Source organism: Mustela nigripes, chromosome 7 (genome assembly GCF_022355385.1).
Source record: "Mustela nigripes isolate SB6536 chromosome 7, MUSNIG.SB6536, whole genome shotgun sequence".
In the NCBI taxonomy this organism is placed as follows: Eukaryota; Metazoa; Chordata; class Mammalia; order Carnivora; family Mustelidae; genus Mustela; species Mustela nigripes.
In genome coordinates, this window is record NC_081563.1 from 67,871,416 (window position 1) to 67,892,062 (window position 20,647).

At 37.8% G+C, this 20,647-nt stretch overlaps 1 protein-coding gene across 1 annotated transcript in view; it reads left to right on the forward strand.

Moving 5' to 3' along the window:
- PSME4 (proteasome activator subunit 4) overlaps positions 1-20,647 on the forward strand; it is a 113,006-nt gene that overhangs the window by 76,891 nt on the left and 15,468 nt on the right. The window contains exons 28-41 of the mRNA XM_059406076.1: positions 1,228-1,437; positions 3,053-3,189; positions 4,217-4,270; positions 4,550-4,679; positions 5,335-5,416; positions 6,940-7,093; positions 7,595-7,664; positions 8,714-8,839; positions 9,550-9,702; positions 11,803-11,907; positions 12,454-12,545; positions 13,598-13,729; positions 14,101-14,309; positions 16,358-16,443. Of these exons, the coding sequence (XP_059262059.1) occupies positions 1,228-1,437; positions 3,053-3,189; positions 4,217-4,270; positions 4,550-4,679; positions 5,335-5,416; positions 6,940-7,093; positions 7,595-7,664; positions 8,714-8,839; positions 9,550-9,702; positions 11,803-11,907; positions 12,454-12,545; positions 13,598-13,729; positions 14,101-14,309; positions 16,358-16,443 (1,740 nt within the window). The remainder of the gene's footprint in view (positions 1-1,227; positions 1,438-3,052; positions 3,190-4,216; positions 4,271-4,549; positions 4,680-5,334; positions 5,417-6,939; positions 7,094-7,594; positions 7,665-8,713; positions 8,840-9,549; positions 9,703-11,802; positions 11,908-12,453; positions 12,546-13,597; positions 13,730-14,100; positions 14,310-16,357; positions 16,444-20,647) is intronic.

Below are 20,647 nucleotides of genomic sequence, written 5' to 3' on the forward strand. Positions count from 1 at the left end.
CACACCATTTCAGTGTGTATTGATGATAACTGAAATCTTTGGGCACTGGTAAGAGAGCCTAGGAGGAGAGTAAGAGGAGAAAGAGGACCAGGAGGCAAGTGTTGAGAAAACTCCATTAGGACCCCATGAAGAAGTAACCAAGTAGGGAAAGATCAGAAAGATATCAAGATATGAGGAGTTAACAGAAGCCAAGGAGAGATCATTCCCTGAAAGAAAGGAGACTTAGCAGTATCACTTGATTTCTGGAGAGAGTTAAGATGACAACTAAACATGTTCTTGGAAGCTGTCTCATAAGACCGGTAAAACTATAGCTTGGACTCGGTTGCTTGCTTTAGTAAATGAAGTTGTGTCAGAACACAGCCATGTCCATTCCTTTCTGTACTTGGTCTATGGCTGCTTTCATGCTACAAGATCGTTGATAAGGAGTTGGAACAGAGACCATATGGCCAACTATTTACTATTTGACCCTTTATAGAAAAAATTTGCTGGCCTCCAATGTAGATGTATAATTCAAGAGTGTTGTGGAATGTCTGACTCTTAGGGTAGTATGTTGTTGACCATGTTGGGAATGGTTTAAATGGACAAGTAAGATCAAAATTAAAAACGTCTGTTAGGTTAGTAAAATCGAAGTTACCAGTGATCTTATGAGAACCTGTAAATAGGAGTAGAGCACACAGTGGGTAATAAGCCAGATCAGAATTGAGTTATGGTGAATGTTTAAAAAATAACATAATAGCTCTTTTCATTAAAATGGGGTGTCGTTCTGATTAATTGAGCCTTTATGAGTAAAAAGCATACAGTGTAGTTAAGTTAGCTAGTTTAAGGAAAACTTAAGAACACAATCAGATTTTAGAAATTATCGCAGATGCCCCTAAGATGCTAAAAGTGGCAAATGTTTGTGGCCTTTGTATTAACAATTGTAGTAGAAGAGAATTGGAATGGAAGCTGTATCCTTAAAAACAACAGCCTTAAATTTCTATATTATTGTATTCATAGCTGCTCTTTGAGCTAACTCTTCATTAGATCACTAAGGGCAAATATTACTGGATGACAGTAAATATCAAGTTCAAGTTTCTGAAAGTAACCTGTTAAATGTGTGAGCCTATTTTACTAACCAGTATCAAGCACTTAAAGAATCTGTGTTTAGTACATGTAAAAAGATGTAAGTGAATTGGCTATAATAATACAGTGGCTCTTATCTCCTACATTAATTATTTTTACCTGCAGGGTGCCTTGTATTGTCTCCTTGGAAATCACAGTGGTGTATGTTTGGCAAACCTTCATGACTGGGACTGTATTGTACAGACGTGGCCAGCAATTGTTTCTTCTGGACTTAGCAAAGCGATGTCCCTGGAAAAGCCATCAATCGTGAGACTGTTTGATGATCTTGCAGAAAAGATTCATCGGCAGTATGAAACAATTGGCTTGGATTTCTCAGTGAGCAAAACCATTTTTTTTTTTTAATTCAAATTTTAGTGGAAATTAGTATTAGCTTTCTGTTTAATATTTGTACTTTAGTAATCACTGAATTTGGAGCATGGCCAGAGAGAGCTGGGTTGTTTTCTACTAAGAAGCAACAAAGGGCTATTACAGTGTTGCATTTACCATGATTATCTATATATCCATGGCCTCATTTTTCAAAGAGTTGATTATATTTTAGGAGGTCAGTCTTACTAGCCAAAGTCATAAAAGTTTGACCATAAGGCTCATAATTTATAGTGACAAAAATTAAAATTGGATGATTCGACAAATGAGAAAGTGAAGAATACCTGTGTCAGTGATCCTTGTTTGGGGAAATGTGGCAGATGTGTATGTCCACATCGGTCACAACAGGATGGATGAAAGTGGTGGTGGTGTGAGTGAATTGCCCTCCTCTCTATGGTAATTGTGTTTGACACCCATCCTTTGGTTTTAAAATCACTGCTTTAAATATATTCCTTTTCTATAAAACACAGTCCTGCTATTTACAAATGTCATTAGATAATGCTTTTGTTTGTTTGTTTTTAGATTTTTATTAAGTAATCTCTACATCCAAAGTGGGGCTCAAACTCCCAACCCCAACCAAGATCAAGAGTCACATGCTTTTTGGCTAGCCTGACAGGTGCCCCAGATTATGCTTTCTTCCTTTCTTTCTTTCTTTTTTTTAAAGATTTTATTTATTTATTTGACAGAGACCACAAGTAGGCAGAGAGGCAGGAAGAGAGAGAGGGGGAAGCAGGCTCCCTGCTGAGCAGAGAGTCCGATGTGGGACTTGATCCCAGGACCCTGGGATCATGACCTGAGCCGAAAGCAGAGGCTTAACCCACTGAGCCACCCAGGCACCCCCAGATTATGCTTTCTTTAAAAAAGATTTTTGGGGGGTGCCTGGGTGGCACATTCTGTTAAGTGTCTTCCTTTGCCCAGGTTTTGGTCCTGGGATTGAGCCTCACGCTGGGCTCCCTGCTTAGTGGGGAGTCTGCTTTTCTCTCTCCCTCTGTACTCTCCCCCACCCCCACTCAGATTCTGTCTCTATCATGCTTGCTCGCTCACTCTCTTACATAAGTGAATAAAAAAATTTTTTTTTAAGGTTTTTGGTGGGGAGCCTGGCTGAGAGCATGTGACTCTTGAACTTAAGGTTGTGAGTTTGAGCCCCATATTGGGTGTAAAGATTACTTTAAAAAAAAAAAAATTTTTTTAATGTTTTTAACTAAAGGTTTTTTTTTTAATGAGCTCATAATTCACTTGACAAAAATTTCACCCTTACATAACACAATAGTATATTGTATATTCACAATAGTATATGCCCTGGACTCTGCAACCGTAGCTCGGAAAGAAAGCCTGTACTGGGGACAGTGACTCCCATTCCCCCAGCATTCCGAGACCCTGGAGACCACGAATCTATTTCCCTTATCTGTGAATTTGCCTATTATGGACATTTCATATACATGGAATCACGTAATAAGTGGTCTTTATATCTGGCTCCTTTCACGCAACATAACGTTGTAAAGATTTCTCCATGTTCTGGCATGTGTCAGTACTTCATTTTGTGTCCTCTCTTTTCTTTTTTTGTAAGATTCCAAAGTCCTGTGTTGAAATAGCAGAATTACTTCAACAATCAAAAAACCCCTCCTCCAACCAGACAATGCTTAGTGCAGAAGAAATTAAAGAAGGACTTAAACGCCAACAAGAAAAGAATGCTGATGCACTAAGGTAATTATGGATGCCTGCTTCTCAAGATAGATAGCATTATGGGTAACAGGTTTTGAATATCTCTGAGATATAGATGTGCCATATTTACCTCGTGAAATTTACACGTTGATTCTGAAAAAATACAAAATGTTAGGAGATCATTATTGTGAAGGTCCTGGATTGTCACTTTCAGCTACAAAAGTGGAATACTCCCATCTTAAAACTTGTCTTAACAAAACTGGTTTTAGGGGCACCTGGCTCAGTTAGTTAAAAATCTGCTGTCAGCTCAAGCCATGATCCCAGGGTGCAGGGATCGAGCTCCTAGTGAGACTCACTGCTCAGCGGGGAGTCTGCTTCTTCCTTTCCCTCTGCCCTTAGCACCCTGCGCGTGTGCTCTCTCTGTTCCCTGTGTATGTGTCTCTCTTCTCAAATAAATAAATAAAATCTTGAAAAAAAAAAGAAGACTGACAACAACAACTGGTTTTAGGTTTTTGGAACCCAAGCAATTCCATGCTTCAGTGATAGCGCTCAAGCAGGAGCCTTCCTAGCTTGCTTTTCTCTTTGCCTTGTGAATATACTTACTGGTTTTTTCCTAACATGTCTAGGTTAATTAATCTAGTTAATCTAGATTAAATCACAGATTTAATCTGTGAGTAGTACTCAATTAGTTAGAAGTGGTCTTAAGTTGATTACTTCTATAGACATGTTAGGAAAAAAATAATAAGCATATTCATAAGGCATAAACAAAATCAAGCTAGGGAGCCTCTGCTTGGGGCCAGTTGAGGTGCTCAGTGTACCTAGCAGTTTTTTTGTTTTCTCTCTGCCCTTCATGTTCTTTTTCTCACATCTCTCTTCACCAGTCTGCTCTCACTCTGGCTTGGTTCTCACCAGGCCTTTTATAGTCTGGTGATGATGCATTAAGAGGGGAGTGAATTTGACTAGAATTTGAATTTCTATTACATTATTTGGTGATCATCTTAACTACTGTATTAAAACAATACCTCACCTAAAGTGTTTGTTTTTATTGTCTGTTGTTTTTTTTTTTAAGGAACTATGAAAATTTGGTAAACACTTTATTAGATGGTGTGGAGCAGAGAAATCTGTAAGTGCAAGTTTTTAAAAGTTCTCAAAGCTTTTACCTTAAATACTTACTTAAATACCTGAAAGCCATGAATGGCTGTATCTCAAAAAATTATTGTCTGATTCACGAGTTGAGAAGAATGAGAGGTAAACTTTTGGGCCAATGGTAAGAGTGGTGCTCATCAGTAAACCTATATTAATTCTTAGAAAACTTATAATATTTCAAATACAGTTTTCTTCTAAAAGTTGTTTTATGAGTGATATGTTTTGTGATTTTTTTTTTTCTCCCTCCTCTTTTCAGGCCTTGGAAATTCGAACATATAGGCATTGGGCTTTTGTCTCTACTTTTGAGAGATGACCGAGTGCTACCTCTTCGTGCCATACGTTTTTTTGTTGAGAATCTCAACCATGATGCAATTGTAGTTCGAAAGGTAGATACTTTATTGTACCTACAGTCTTGAGTTCAAGAATTTTTACCCACCTGAAGCCTTTAAAGTTTTCAGAGGATACATTTAATAAGTGCCTTGAAGTGTGTTGATTCAGAATCTATCACTTGTTGGTTCAGAGATAATAATAATTCAGCAACCGGTATATGAGGACATGTTCAGGCACTGTGCATTTCAACACTGGGGATACAGCAGGGAGCAAGTTTATAGATTCATGGGAAATCCTGACTTTGAAAAATTAATGACAGCTATGAAGTATTACAGGAAGGGAAAGATACGTGAGGATACAACTTTTGGGTTTTATTCACAAAGTATTAGAGGTGGGGTGCAAGATGGGGCTGACCTAGCCTGGTGCATTAGAGAAAGACCTTTAAGATTCTAGGCTGAGATTTGAAGAATGAGCAGAATAAAGGATCAAAGTTTCTAGGCAGACTAGCTTGGATGAAAGTAAGAACTTGAAATGACTTGTTCCAAATTAGATTTAGCACTCACATGGCTATGCCGACAAATGTCAACAGGTGAGGTAGTTAATCTGCTTTTAAAAGAAGTAGAATCCAGCTTCTGCTTTGTTCAAGGCAGGCAACAGCCATTCAAGAATTTTACGTTGTTGACATATGTACTTTATGTGATTCTTTTCTAGATGGCAATCTCGGCAGTGGCTGGTATTCTTAAACAACTCAAAAGAACCCACAAAAAGTTGACCATCAGCCCCTATGAAATGAGTAAGTACTACCAAATGTGATTACTATGCTTCTCAGTCAAACTTGGAAAGCTTCTTTGAAATGTATAAATTTATAGTTCTGGAGCTCCAATATTTTTCTATACAAGTTTAGAAGTACAGAAAGATCTCAGCACACAAAGCATGAATATTATGAGGAAAAATAATTGACTCAGTGAAAACTAGTGATAACAAGTATTTATACAACTAGATGAACTCTGAGACACCTGACTGGCTTAGTAGGAAGAGCACGCAACTCTTGGTCTTGCAGGTGTGTGTTCAAACTCCACATTAGGTGTAGAGATTACTAAAAATATAAATTAAAAAGAGGGACTGTGTCTTTATAATATATGTACCTTTTGCACACTCTCCACAAACATGTCTTCTACTTATCTTACCAACCAAGCAATTACAGTAGTTATTAATCAGACTGACTTGCAGAGACTTAAAATTCACAATAATTACCAGAGACCTTTATCATTAATACATCAGTATGTTAAGTGTTTCTCTCTGGGTGTAGGTTTAGAGGCAAGGTTAATTTTCTTCTTTATACCTTATTGTGTTATCAGATTTTCTGAATAGTAATCTAATCAGAATAGTGGTCAGAAAAAATAATGAACTAACTTGATTGGGGGGGTGTCATTTTTATTCCTCCGGCTTCCACATTTTTTATCTCTGATAACTTCTGTGATACTCAAACAGCTATTTTCAGTCCACCCCCACCTCATACTCCCTTTGGGAGGGGAGTATAGCTATGAAACACAATTTTTATTTGGGAACACTATAAAATGGTGTTAACAAAATGTGGGAAAGCCTTTCATTATATGCCCTACCACTAATCTTATTTGCCTTTTTAGAGAGGGGAATCTCAAGCAGGCTCCACACCTGGTGCAGAACTGCATCCCAGGCTCTGTTGGTCTCACAACCCTGAGATCGTGACCTGAGCCAAAATCAAGAGTCAGATGCTTAACCAACTGAGCCACTCACGTGCCCCTAATCCTGCTTTATCCTCACTGGGACACATTTGTAGTTCCCATATTAAATGAATGTTTAATGGTTCCCAAAAAATGTACATTATGTAGAAAGAATGTCAAAGTACATATTAAAATGTTAAAGTTTGGGGCTTCTGGGTTAAGAATATATGGGAGTTCTTTGAGCTCTTTAAAAGCCTGAAGTTAATTCAAATCTTAAGAGTTTTAACAAAATTAATCTTTTTAATTTTGGTGAAAGGAATAATGTGTGGATCATACTTGATTTTGTTTTTTGCCCCAAATAATTATCCCATTCAAGAATTTTACATTGTTGACACATGTACTTTTCGTGTTTCTTTTCTAGATGGCAATCTCAGCAGTGGCTGGTATTCTTAAATAGCTCAAAAGAAATCATACATATGCGGTCTTGCCTTGAACAGATTTTGATTAACTTGTTATAAAGACAAAGTCAAACCAGTACTATTGATTGAAAGTTGAGAGCAATTATTGCATGCATATTTTTAAGTTTATCAAATGTAATTGTCTTTTCCTTAAGGTGGATATTCTAAACCTACCCAAATTCTTGCTGGGGATAGGCCTGATAATCGTTGGTTGCATTATGATAGCAAAAGTATACCAAGAACCAAAAAAGAATGGGAGTCAAGCTGCTTTGTGGAAAAAACTCACTGGGGATATTACACCTGGCCTCAGTAAGTTGCAAATTGCCCAAACCTTCCTATTAAATAGCTTATCTTTGATGTAATTTGTTTTATCATTTTGGATTTGTGGAGAGGTTCAGGGACACTCAAAGCAGATGTGGAGGACCCTGCCACCAAAAACACACAAACTCTAGCTTTTTTCTTCTTCTTCTTCCTCTTTTTCTTCTGTTCCTACCAGGGCTACACCTCAGTCTTACCTCATTCTTTGTATTTCTACTGAAACCCTTAGACTTCTTATTTCCACCATTACACATTTAAGGAGTTTGTGAATAGCTGCTCTAAATTATACGCTTACCTATCAGTATTACCTGTGCCTACATCAGCCCAGAGAAATGCTTGCTTGTCTCACTGTTGACTCCAATCACTTACGTCACTAGGACACAGCATCTAATTAGAATTCATTAAAAGTGCCTTCTAATGCTTTCTCCATGAAGCTCTCCTGTGTTTTGTTTTTTTTTTTCTATATATATTACAAATATAAACTCTTTGTAGGAATATGGTTGTTTACGCTGGTGTGGAAGAGCAGCCTAAGCTTGGCAGAAGCAGGGAGGATTTGACAGAGGTAAGCATTCCATTTTCGCTATCTGTAAACACTTAATCATGGTTCACATGCATCTTACTTTTGGCCTCTGATTTATTTCAAACGGAGTTCATGGTTTTTTCCCCCAGTCAGTGTATTTCAGGATAGCACTGGGGTAAATACTGGTAAATGTGTACTCCCTTTCTCCACCCCATTTATCTGCCCATCCCCTGAATTCTGTTTGGTCCAGTTGGCACAAGTCTTTGTTTTTAAGATTGCTCATGTACTGGCCCACTTTTCCTGGGTCCTGCATTATATAGTGATTAACATGTTTCTCATATGCATTCTGTATGGTAACAAGCTTCTTGAGGGCAGAGATTGGGTTTTGTTGCTTGTTGCTGCTGTTGGCTTTTAGTTTTTTATTGCATATAAATGATGAGCACTCAGTAAACAGATGTTTGAAGATTTAAGTCAAAACTCCTTAGTTGTCAATAAAGTTTATTTCTTTACCATTTTAAAAATTAAGGACTTTTAGTGTCTTCTCAGTAAACTTAGTAACATAGCTTTTTATTTTATTTATGTGTGTATTAACTTTAAAGTAAGCTCTATGCTGTATGTGGGCCTTGAACTCATGACCCTGAGATCAAAAATCAAATGCTGTACTGACTGAACCAGCCAGGTATCCCTAGCACTTATTTTCTAATTCAATAAAGTTTACCTTTTAACTTTTGATGTTTTATAAATATAGAAATAATTTGTTGAGGTTTACAGTTTAAAATATTTTCCTCAGTTATACACCAGATGGCACAATGGTACTGTCATTATGTACCATCTTCAAGCAGACTGTTTGTGGGTTTTAATTCAGTTTGAGAAAGGGAATTCAAACTTGAAGATCTGAAGGAAAACTTTTAACTGTTATGGATTTAGCATTTTTAGGAGAAATTTTGGTTGTCAAAAGCCTCTATGAGAAGTAAAAATTCTTGTAACAGCCTAATGTTGATAATCAAAACTTCACAGTTGAATTTTGATGTTTCAGAATCATGTTTTTAAATAGATCTTAAACCCTGAATGTTTTTTTTTTAACTTTATAGGCTGAACAGATTATATTTGATCATTTTTCTGATCCTAAATTTGTTGAACAGTTAATTACTTTTCTATCTTTAGAAGACAGAAAAGGAAAAGATAAGTTTAATCCTCGCCGTTTTTGCCTCTTTAAGGTAAATATGTTATTTAATATTCCTCTTCATAAAGCTTACTATCAGTTTGTTGGTGCATAAGTTTTAAAGTCAAAGTTTATGTTTGGTTATCTGTTGTCTCCATCTAAAATGGCTGTGAAAGTTATGCCAATCAGATTGATCTTAGCTTAAGATCTAGGAGTTTTTAAGAAAAAGAAGCTTTTTTTTTTTTTTTTAAGATTTTATTTACTTTTTTGACACAGGTAGAGAGATCACAAGTAGGCAGAGAGGCAGTCAGGGAGAGAGGGGAAGCAGGCTCCCTGCTGAGCAGAGAGCCCAGTGCTTGATCCCAGGACCCTGAGATCATGACCTGAGCCAAAGGCAGAGGCTTAACCCACTACACCACCCAGGCACTCCAAGTAAAAGAAGCTTTTTCATATTTACCTCTTAATATTTATAATTAGCAATAGAAGAAAATCCAACAAGACTATGCATTTGAGTTTTTTGAGGTGTGTGAAATTTTAAGGTCAGAAAGATTATTAATTGTGATTTCATTGATTATATTTTACTGTGATAAAACAGTATTTTTATTTTAACTTACAGACAATGTTAAAGCATTTCTAAAGTGTAGAACTCTTGGGGTTTTGTGAGCACAGTAGTAATGTAAATGAACACAAGCATTTTAGAATTATAATGGAGATGATAGTAATTTGAGTACTGAAGAACTTTCTTTTTTATATGTGTGTATATAGGGCATATTCAGAAATTTCGATGATGCGTTTCTGCCAATTCTGAAGCCCCATTTAGAACGTTTGGTTGCAGATTCACATGAAAGCACCCAGCGATGTGTTGCAGAAATTATAGCTGGTTTAATCAGAGGTTCTAAGCATTGGACGTTTGAAAAGGTGATGTATTTGTACAGCACGTTCCCTGTTAAAGCTGTAATACCCATTTATGTAGCAATTCCCAACACAGTAAATATTAATACTTGAAATAGGAAATGTTCAAATTACATACTGCTTTTGAGTGTCGGTCACAGACTAATGCATAGTCAACATTCAGTATCTTTCAAAATTTGAATTATTTGCCAACATTAGGGGAAGAACCCTAAGAAAAGATTTCATTTTCTCTTGATCGGTGGGAAGATCCTGGAACTGGTCCTCATTATTGCCCTGTGTCTGTCAGTTGACTAGCATGCTGTGCATTGGCTTCTCCCTTCCTGAGTCACTCTCTGGCTTCTCATTAAATCTTTCTCTTTGCCTCCTTGTTCATCTACATGACTCATTTTGTCTCACAGATAGTTTGAGTTTGACATCCTTTTTTTTTTTTTTAAGTATCCCTCTTAATTGTAAAACTTAGTTTTAACACACCTACCCTAAGGTTAGTTTCTTAGCAAAATGCACTAGATTGAAAATAACTGGACTAAAAATACCCAGAATGCCAAAGTACAAGGTAGGCCACCATTTCCTCAAAGAAAAGACACAGACACTAGTTTTGGCAGACTTAGTTACACATTCTTTTTGGACTATGAACACTTTCAATACATTAATTGAGTTATATGTATTTTTTTTTTTAAGATTTTACTTATTTATGTGACAGAGAGACACACAGTGAGAGAGGGAATACAAGCAGGGGGAGTGGGAGGAGAAGCAGGCTTTCCATTGAACAGGGAACCCGAAATGGGGCTCAATCCCAGCATGCTGGGCTCATGACCTGAGTGGAAGGCAGTCTTAACCCACTGAGCCACCCAGGCGTCCCTAGTTATACATATTCAAATCACCTATTAGATTAAAGTATTTGTTGATGTGTAATATTACCTTTTTCTTCCCTCACATAACATGAACAGTTTGGTTTAAACAAGTTACACATATCCTTGTCATCTAGTCTCTGTCATTTTTTAGTTAGCTCTTTTCCAGAATACCTCTCCTTTCTTTATTGTTTAAGATACAGCTTTTCTGCTCTCCTCCCTTTCTCTCTCCTCTCCCTTTTTCCCTTCTCCTCCTCAACGCCTGGTGCTACCACTGGAAATTTTATCCCAAGCCCTCCCTCCTCATTTGTCCTCTATAAGTCCTTTTGTTTTTTTTTTTTAATTTTTTTTTAGAGATTTTATTTATTTATTTGACAGAGAGAAATCACAAGTAGGCAGAGAGGCAGGCAGGGAGAGAGGAGGAAGCAGGCTCCCCGCCGAGCAGAGAGCCCGATGAGGGGCTCGATCCCAGGACCCTGAGACTGTGACCTGAGCCGAAGGCAGAGGCTTTAACCCACTGAGCCACCCAGGCAACCCTATAAGTCCTTTTGACTAAAGTGCAGTCCATGGACCTCCAGCATGGGCATTGCTTGGGAGCTTGTTAGAAAAATAGGATCTCAGGTCCCACCTTGATCAAATGAATCAGAATCTGCATTTTATTAATCTTAATAAAATCTCAAGATGATTTGTATTCTCAATAAACTGGGAGAAGCATCTATACACATAGATTCACATCTCTGTATAAGTGATCACTTTTTTAAAAGGCTGTTTATAGTAATCCAAAACTTGGAATTTGGTGGGTATAGCTCAGTGGTAGAGCATTTGACTGCAGAACTTGGAATTTGAAGATTATGCTTCAGGCTAATACTAAATTGTATTAAAAAGTCATTGCTTCCTATATTAGGACTCAAGTGACCTCGATAAGCATGTGAAACTTACAAAATGAGGGTTTTTTTTTTTACTCCAGTGTACTTTATTACAGCATTTTCAAATTTTTTTTCAGTAGTGTGAGATTTTGTAAGTCACCATTTATGGTGTCTCCTCTCTTCTGAATAATTTTTTGGGAAAAAAATTCACTTTTATATGTGGGTATGATGATAATATGGTGAAGTTATTTTCCTGGATTATTTGGGTGTTCTAAGAAGTAATTTGAGTAAGTATCGGGTTGTGTGTTTATATGTGTGTATTCCCAGGGAAAGGCAGTTGAAGAAAAATGTGAGCATCGTTAACTTTTCCCCATATATTTTGTTTTGAGTAGGTGGAGAAGCTTTGGGAGCTTCTTTGCCCACTGCTTAGAACAGCACTGTCCAACATTACGGTAGAAACTTACAACGACTGGGGAACTTGTATAGCAACATCCTGTGTAAGTTCTGTTTCTTTTTGTGTTTACTCATCTACTTAAACTGTTTCATACCCTTTCTCAAAATATGTGAAATCTCATTATACTCTTGAGTCTTCTCTTCTTCATAGCAATTTTCTTCATAGTTTTGTCATCTTATAGAATTGAAGTTGGTTCTGTTCAGCCTTTCAAATAAGCCTTGAGTGGTACCTCTTAAGTGATTATTACATCTTCTCTGTCATGATAATGCATTCTTAGATTAAATGGCAAATCATGTATGTATCTGGAAATGTAACCTACATATAGTAAAAGCCAGATGATATAAGATAGGTGTTACTTTCTACACTAAATGTGTCGATAGCTTGTATACTTTGATTTAAAGATAATCCATTTAGCTAACAAAGTTTCTTACTATCTACCTTTCTCATATGAACTGTAAAACTTGGATTTGACTAAAGTACGAGGGTTTTTTTGCTTATATTTATTTATAGTACTAAAATAACAGGATCTGATTTATATACAGAATTATAGGACCCCTGTTTTAATTGTTATTTTGTATTTTCAACACAGGAAAGCAGAGATCCCCGGAAACTTCACTGGCTTTTTGAGTTGCTGTTAGAATCACCACTGAGTGGTGAAGGAGGATCCTTTGTAGATGCATGGTAAATAAAAAGAAAACTTAGAAGGTTAAGGAAAGGGCGCCTGGGTGGCTCAGTGGGTTAAGCCGCTGCCTTCGGCTCGGGTCATGATCTCGGGGTCCTGGGATCGAGTCCCGCATCGGGCTCTCTGCTCAGCAGGGAGCCTGCTTCCCTCTCTCTCTGCCTGCCTCTCCATCTACCTGTGATTTCTCTCTCTCAAATAAATAAATAAAATCTTTAAAAAAAAAAAAAAAAGGTTAAGGAAAGATTTTGCAACAAAAAATAACAGCTTTGCTCTTGATGTGTAAATAGAAGTGAATTGTCTACACTCCTAAAGGCCTGATAATGTAACTATTTTCTTCTGAGAGAAGAGTGATCCAATTCAGTATATTTTATGATACTAAGTAGAGTTATTTCTCAGTGGGGAAGCAGTAGAAATAGAGACAACCTGAGCAAGTCAAACTTAATTTAGATTTAACCTTCTTCCTCTTGGAGCAGCTTTATTTATACCATGACAGTACTTTTCACTCTTCCTTATTAGGAAAAAACCAGTAAGCCATTCAAGGAAAGACTTTCTTGCTGGGATAAAAAGAGCCGGAAAGAATTAGTAGGCTAGAGAAAGGAATCTAGGTAATCCTGTTAACAACAATAATAAGTTAGTGTTGCTATGAAATAGTGGAGAAGTTTCTGATGCTTTGAAATCAATGAGTATTCTCAAGTCAGTATTTCTCTTGATTGATTGTATGGGAATGGAGAGAATGAGAATACAGCGAAAATGATGCAGTAAAAATAAGATCTTCATAAAGGTGCTGTTTTGAATTGTCAGTTTTAATATTTATTGGGTGAGAAAATGTAGCAGTTGTTTTTTATTAAAGATTTTATTTATTTATTTGACAGAAAGAGAGAGAGATCACAACTGGGCAGAGAGAAAGGGGGAAGCAGTCTCCTTTCCGAGCAAAGAGCCCGATGCGGGGCTCAAAATGTAGCAGCTTTAAGTGGAATACAGACTCCATTAGTCTACACTGCCATATGTAAAGTCAGGGAAGGGCTCTAACTTTGCTGTGCTTTCATTCTAGTCGACTCTATGTACTGCAAGGTGGCCTTGCCCAGCAAGAGTGGAGAGTACCTGAGCTGTTGCACAGACTACTGAAGTACTTGGAACCCAAACTCACCCAGGTTTACAAAAATGTCAGGGAAAGAATAGGGAGGTAGGTATTCTTTTCCCTGTGGTATGGTACAGTTCTTGAGTTCTTTTATATTAAATTTTAATATTTAGTAGTACATACTGGTTATGTTACTATTGGGTTTCGTGAATCCTCATCTTCAAATTTTGTTTTATATTGTGTTTGGGACACTAGTCCATGAGGCTTTAATGTAAAACAGGACAGCAGTGAGCTCACGAGCCAGAGGTGCACATTTGGCCGGTTCTCAATGTCTCCGAATTACGGGCACAGCCCAAGAGACTCTCTCTAGGAGTCATTGTTCAAATATTTACTTTGGTTGGGTCATTGCTTTTGAACCTTAGTTTTATTGATAACATGGCATCTCTTCTCACTCCTGTGTGTATTTCATTTTACAGCGTGCTGACCTACATATTTATGATTGATGTTTCTTTGCCAAACACTGCGCCAACAGCATCCCCACGAGTCCCTGAGTTTACTGCTCGAATTCTAGAGAGATTGAAACCCCTTATGGAGGTAGATGAAGAAATTCAGAACCATGTTATGGAAGAAAATGGAATTGGTGAAGAAGATGAACGAACTCAGGGCATTAAACTCTTAAAAACTAGTGAGTGGCTAAAATTAATAGAAGCTTGCTTAAAAACAGACATTTATTACCAGGGGAAAACAAAAAAAAATAGACATTTATTTAGATTATCCTTTGGTATGTTTTGTTCCTGTTTTTTTATTGTGGTAACATGCACATAACACAGAGTTTATAGTTGGGTGACATTAAATACATTCACATTGTACAACCGTCACCATCGTACATCTCCAGCACTCTTCAAATTGCAACACTGAAGATCTGTAATGACCTTGTTCTACACTTCCCTCGCCCCTGCAGCCACCATTCTACCTAGCTTCAGAATTTGCCAATTTTAAGTATTTCGTATAAGTGGGATCATACATTTGTCCTTTTAAGTTGGGACGTTTTAACTTTGCATTGTGTTTTCAGTATTTATCCATTTATCTGTTGATGGACATTTAGGTCGTTTCTGCCTCTCAGCTGCTGTGAGCAGTGATGTAGACGTTACGTTTTGAGTCCCCTGTTTTCACTTCTGTGGGCTATTGGAAATAGAATTGCTGCACCATGCGGTAATTCTACATTTAACTTTTTTAAAAGCCACCAAACTATTTTCCTCAGTAGCTGCCCCATTTTACCTTCCCACCAGTAGTACAAGAAGGTTGCCATTTTTTCATACTCCTGCCAATACCTTTTTTTCTGTTTTTATGACTTAAAACTATCCAAATGAGTGTGAAGAGGGTATCTGTGGTTTTGATTTGCATTTCCCTAATGATTAGTGTGATTAGTGGTTAAACATTTTTTCATTTATTTGCCTTTTTTTTTTCTTTTCCTAATCTTCTTTCGAGAATTGTCTCTTCACATCCCTGCCAATTTTTGAGTTAGGTTTTAGTGTTGTTTTTGAGTTACAGTTCTTTTTGTATTCTGGATATCAGCCCCTTGTCTAATAAATGGTGTGCAAATATTTTCTTATTTGGTGAGTTGTCTTTTTCACTGTCTTGATAGTATCTTTGATGCACAAAAGTTTTTAATTTTGATGAAATCGAGTTTATTTTTTCTTTTGTTGCCTTTGCTTTTCATGTAATATCCAAGAAATTATTGCCAAATCCAGCGTCATAAAATTTTTCCCTTAAGTTTTTTTCTAAGAGTTTTAAACTTTTATTTATTTCTTTTTCTAAAGATTTTTATTTATTTATTTATTTGACAGAGAGATCACAAGTAGGCAGAGAGGCAATCAGAGAGAGAGGGGAAGCAGGCTCCCTGCAGAGTAGAGAGCCTGATACAGGGCCTGATCCCACGACCCTAAGATCATGACCCAAACGGAAGGCAGAGGCTTAAACCACTGAGCCACCCAGGCATCCCAGAGTTTCGCATTTTGAGTTCACAAGTTTAGATCTTTAATTCCCTAAGTTAATTTTTATATATAATGTAAGTTAAGGGTCATCTTCATTTTTTTGCTCGAGCATGTCCAGTTTCCCAGCGCCATTTGTTGAAAAGGCTTATTTCTTTATTGAGTAGTCTTGGCAGTCTTCTGAAAATTACTTGGCCATATGTGTGAGGGCTTATTTCTGGACTCCAGTGTACGGCATTGGTCTGTATGTCTGTTCTTATGTCAGTGCCACACTGTTAGGATTACTGTAGTTCATAGTAAGTTTTGAAATCAGGAACTGTGAGTCCCCCAACTTTGTTCTTTTTCAAAATTGTTTTGATTATTGGGGGTGTCCTGTTAGAAATTTAAAATTTTTTCAAGCATTCTAAGTATAAACAGCTTAATTTAATTATCATTTTTGCTACATTAGGATTACTAAGGTTAATTCATAGTTGGTGTTGATATTTAGTAGGCTGTTAATTTGTTGATTCATTTTTTTGAGTGACTTCAGTACCCTAGTTGGTTGATGCCCTTTATTGTGGTTCCTGTCATAATGCTGTTTAGTGTCAAATCTATGAAGTAACATCATGATCTCTTTCTTAACATTGAAGAGTTAGTTAGCAGAGCTATCATAATGGCTCTCTGACACTAGCACTATAATATTACTCTATTTTGTGCTCTAACTGTATAGCAAGACTGATTCCACCTGTTTATTTTCAATTAGTATTGAAATGGCTGATGGCTAGTGCAGGAAGATCCTTCTCTACAGCGGTCACAGAGCAACTTCAGCTTCTACCGTTGTTTTTTAAGGTAAGTTTATGGCTGAAACTAAGAATGTGCCTCCCTGTGTTAACTAACTGCAATTTACTTACTTGTTTTAAGATTTTATTCAGTTATTTGACAGAAAGACTGCAAGAGAGGGAACACAAGCAGGTGAAGTTGGAGAAGGAGAAGCAGGTTTCCTGTGGAGCAGGGAGTCAGACACTTACTGACTGAGCCACCCAGGCACCCCAGCTAACTGGAATTTAAATGCAAACCTGGAAAGAAAAAAAGAATGCATACCCATCTGACCTTAACAGGGAATTTATATTTATCACCTGATAGTGGATAGTTTTTCAGACTCTGTGTGACTTGGTTGGTTCGCTAAGGAGAATAGTCATTGGAGAATCATGAGGTGATAGCAGTTTAATATTTGTTGAAATAGTCTTTTCAGTATTAGGTAAGGCTAGTATCTTAACAGATATATGAAAAGTTTAGAGACAAAGTATTGTTATACTGATAACCAGTTTCCAAGCATAGTTAAGGAAAATATTGACAGCTAAAAAAATAAAGCCATAGTGACATTTTTTTAATACAGCTATTTCTGATTTGTTTTATTAAGTATATGTGAAATCTAAAGCTGAATTATATTTATACATACAATATTTGTATTTATGGTGTCAAATGGGACTGTAACTGCTTTTAACAAACACCTGCAGAAGTAGCCTGTTTCTGGCAGTCAGTCCTGCAAAGACACTGACATATGATTTGATTTGACGGAAGGTGTAGCCTGAGTGAGTCTAATTACTCATCTAGGCAGGTGATAAAGCTGATAAAACTAAGGTCACAGATCAGTATATTGGTTGCCGCAGTTCTAGTTTGCAGTCATGCTATGGTTAGCAAAATGGTCTGGTCTTATGGCACATTTGGAACAAATGGCACAAACATCACTGCTGCTTGAGAGTTACTGTTGGGTGCAGATATCATTTTGGGAGGAACATCCTTGGTCCTGTGTCCCAGCAAATCGTCTGCTAAACTTTGGATTTGCCACAGTATACTATGTCTTAAAGAAATCTCAAAAAGAGGGGCGCCTGGGTGGCTCAGTGGGTTAAAGCCTCTGCCTTCAGCCCAGGTCATGATCTCAAGGTCCTGGGATCTAGCCCCGCATCAGGCTCTCTGCTGAGCAGGGAGCCTGCTTCCTCCTCTCTCTCTGCCTGCTTCTCTGCCTACTTGTGATCTCGTTTACCTTTGGCTCAGGTCGTGATCCCATAGTGGGAAGGGGTGTCCGCTTTTCACACACACATGCTCTCTCTCAAAAAAAAAAAAGATTACTGGTAATATTCAAAGGATCCACCACTAAAATACTTTTAGAAATGCTAGGTAGGGCCTGATACCCATCAGTACCTCTGGGATCTTTCAGGATATAAGAGTAGGCAGTAGTTATTAGTGTACATAGATCCTTGTTACTTGTAGGTCCTTGGGGCAGATAGGGTTTGTCTTTAGGGCAGTGGTACTTAAACTTTTCCACTGTCACATATGCAGTCGATACGGAACATGATCTCATATGTCCATAAATGGGTGGTGTGAAATGAGTGTTGGTATAGTTGGAGTTTTATCCCCTTCTTCCATTCATGCTCATGCCCCCAAGATCAAGAGTCACACACCCTTTTGACTAAGCCAGCCAGGCACCCCTAATTTTTTCTTTCCTTTTGAGTGAGTTAGAGATTACCTAAAAATAAAATCTTTTTTTTTTTTTTAAGATTTTATTTATTTGTGAGAGAGAGAGAAAGAGAGAGAGAGCACAGGCAGACAGAGTGGCAGGCAGAGGGAGAAGCAGGCTCCCCGCCGAGCAAGTAGCCCAACATGAGGGATTCGATCCCAGAACACTGGGCTCATGACCTGAGCCAAAGCCACCCAGGCATCCCAAAAATAAAATCTTTTAAAAAAAATCAGGGAGGGACGCCTGGGTGGCTCAGTTGGTTAGGCGGCTGCCTTCGGCTGAGGTCATGATCCCAGCGTCCTGGGATCGAGTCCCACATCGGGCTCCTTTCTCGGCGGAGAGCCTGCTTCTCTCTCTGCCTCTGTCTACTACTCTGTCTGCCCGTGCTCGCGCTCTCTCTTTCTCTAACAAATAAATAAATAAAATCTTAAGGAAAAAAAAAAAAAAAAACAGGGACACCTGGGTGGCTCAGTGGGTTAAGCCTCTGCCTTCGACTCAGGTCATGATCTCGGGGTCCTGGGATCAAACCCCCTATCGGGCTCTCTGCTCAGCAGGGAGTCTGCTTCCTCCTTTCTCTCTGCCTGCCTCTCTGCCTACCTGCGATCTCTGTCAAATAAGTAAATAAAATCTTTAAAAAAAAAAAAAACAGAAAGCAGGTATATGAGAGTGAGGTTGATAGAAAGAGGTGTTGAATCCACTTGAAATTTATAAAAACTTTAATCATTAGAAAGCTGTATTGTGTGAATTGCTTCTGACATTTCACACTGCCTAACATTTCACCTGGATCTACAGATAGTGAGTTTGAGAATCTGCTTTAGATCATCATGGTGAATGGGGTGTGGGGTACAAAGACACCATAGCACAGATGAAAGTTACTTTCCAGGCAGTCAGCTGTGTAGAGTAAGAATAAAGAAAGGAGTCTAAAAGCAAGTTATTGCTTTTTTTTTTTTTTTAAGATTTTATTTATATATTTGACAGACAGAGATCACAAGTAGGCAGAGAGGCAGTCAGAGAGAGGAGGAAGCAGGCTCCACGATGAGCAGAGAGCCCGATAGCGGGCTTGATCCCAGGACCCTGAGATCATGACCTGAGTCGAAGGCAGAGGCTTAACCCACTGAGCCACCCAGGCGCCCCTAGTTGTTGCTTATTAAACTGTGGAACGCACTCAGAAATAGTTGGAGATGAGATCAGAAATATGTTTCTGACACTTGAGGTGCTTCATAAATTCTAAATGAAGTTATTACATCCGATCACATAAAAAGCAGTTTTATATCAATTCAAAAAAAAAAAACCCCACCTTGACATCTATATCAAAGTGAAAGTTGCAGTTTATTTGCCTTTTCTAGTCGAAGAGTCCCTCACCAAGTTTTTGCAAGGATGAAGTGAGATAATGTCTGTAAAGCAGATAGCACAGTATAAAATATTTATATATATTATAATTATTGCATATTGCTTTTGTTACTAGTCTTTAACTGCATTTTAATTTGGAATAGTAAAGAGTTCAGATGCCAGTGATCAGGGAGGAGGAAAAAAGGACGTGTTGTATCATAAGTTTCAAACTTCCCTGAGTGCTCATCAGAAGTTACTACTGTGGAATAGTAGTTTGTATATGTCAGACTCAGAGAAAAACTTACAGATGTTGTTACAGCTGGTACAGAATTACATACCATTGATAGGATTTCTGCAGAAAAACTACTTTTCTTAATAAATAGAGGAAGCAGGGACACCTGGGTGGCTTGGTCATTAAGCATCTGCCTTTGGCTCAGGTCATGTGGGATCGAGCCCTGCATGAGGCTCCCTGCTCAGCAGGAAGCCTGCTTCTCCCTCTCCCATTCCCCCTGCTTCTGTTCCCTCTCTCACAGTCAAATAAATAAAGAAATGACATCTTAAAAAAATATATATTAGAGGAGAGGACAACCCTGTAGAGTGTTCTTTTGCTAACTAAATTTTTGTTCAGATTAACACAGAGCAGCATTTTGTACAGATTAACACAGTTTAATGTCAGTTAAATCTTAACTGTGATGTACCAATATTAATAAATTTATGTGAAAACAAAGCAAAAGAAAGACTAAGATCTCCTTTTTTTATATCACAGTATTAGTTAAGGATATTTAATTGCAAGCACTGAAAACTAAATGTCTGCGACAGTGGAAAGAGGAAATTAATTAGATTACATAGAAGTATCTAGGCAGTTTGCTGCCTAGGGACACAGATAACAGAATCTAAATAGCCTCAGCAGGTGCCGTCTCCTTGCATTTCTCTCTTCAAGATTTCAGATGTCCAGAAATACACTTTGGCTCAACAATATGATCCCTCCGTTGACCGACCCACCAGAATGACAGAAAAGAATGATTTTCTAAAAGTTAATCACAATGTCTGTTTTCAGCAAGAGGGATGGATATTGGCAAGGAAATGCTACAAACAGACATTAAAACACCCTTATTACTTCAGTTCTTAAGGAAAACCCAAATCACTATGTCAGTCTCCTCTGTGGTATGGCCAGAAAGCAAAAGATAAGAATAGGCAGTACCTGAA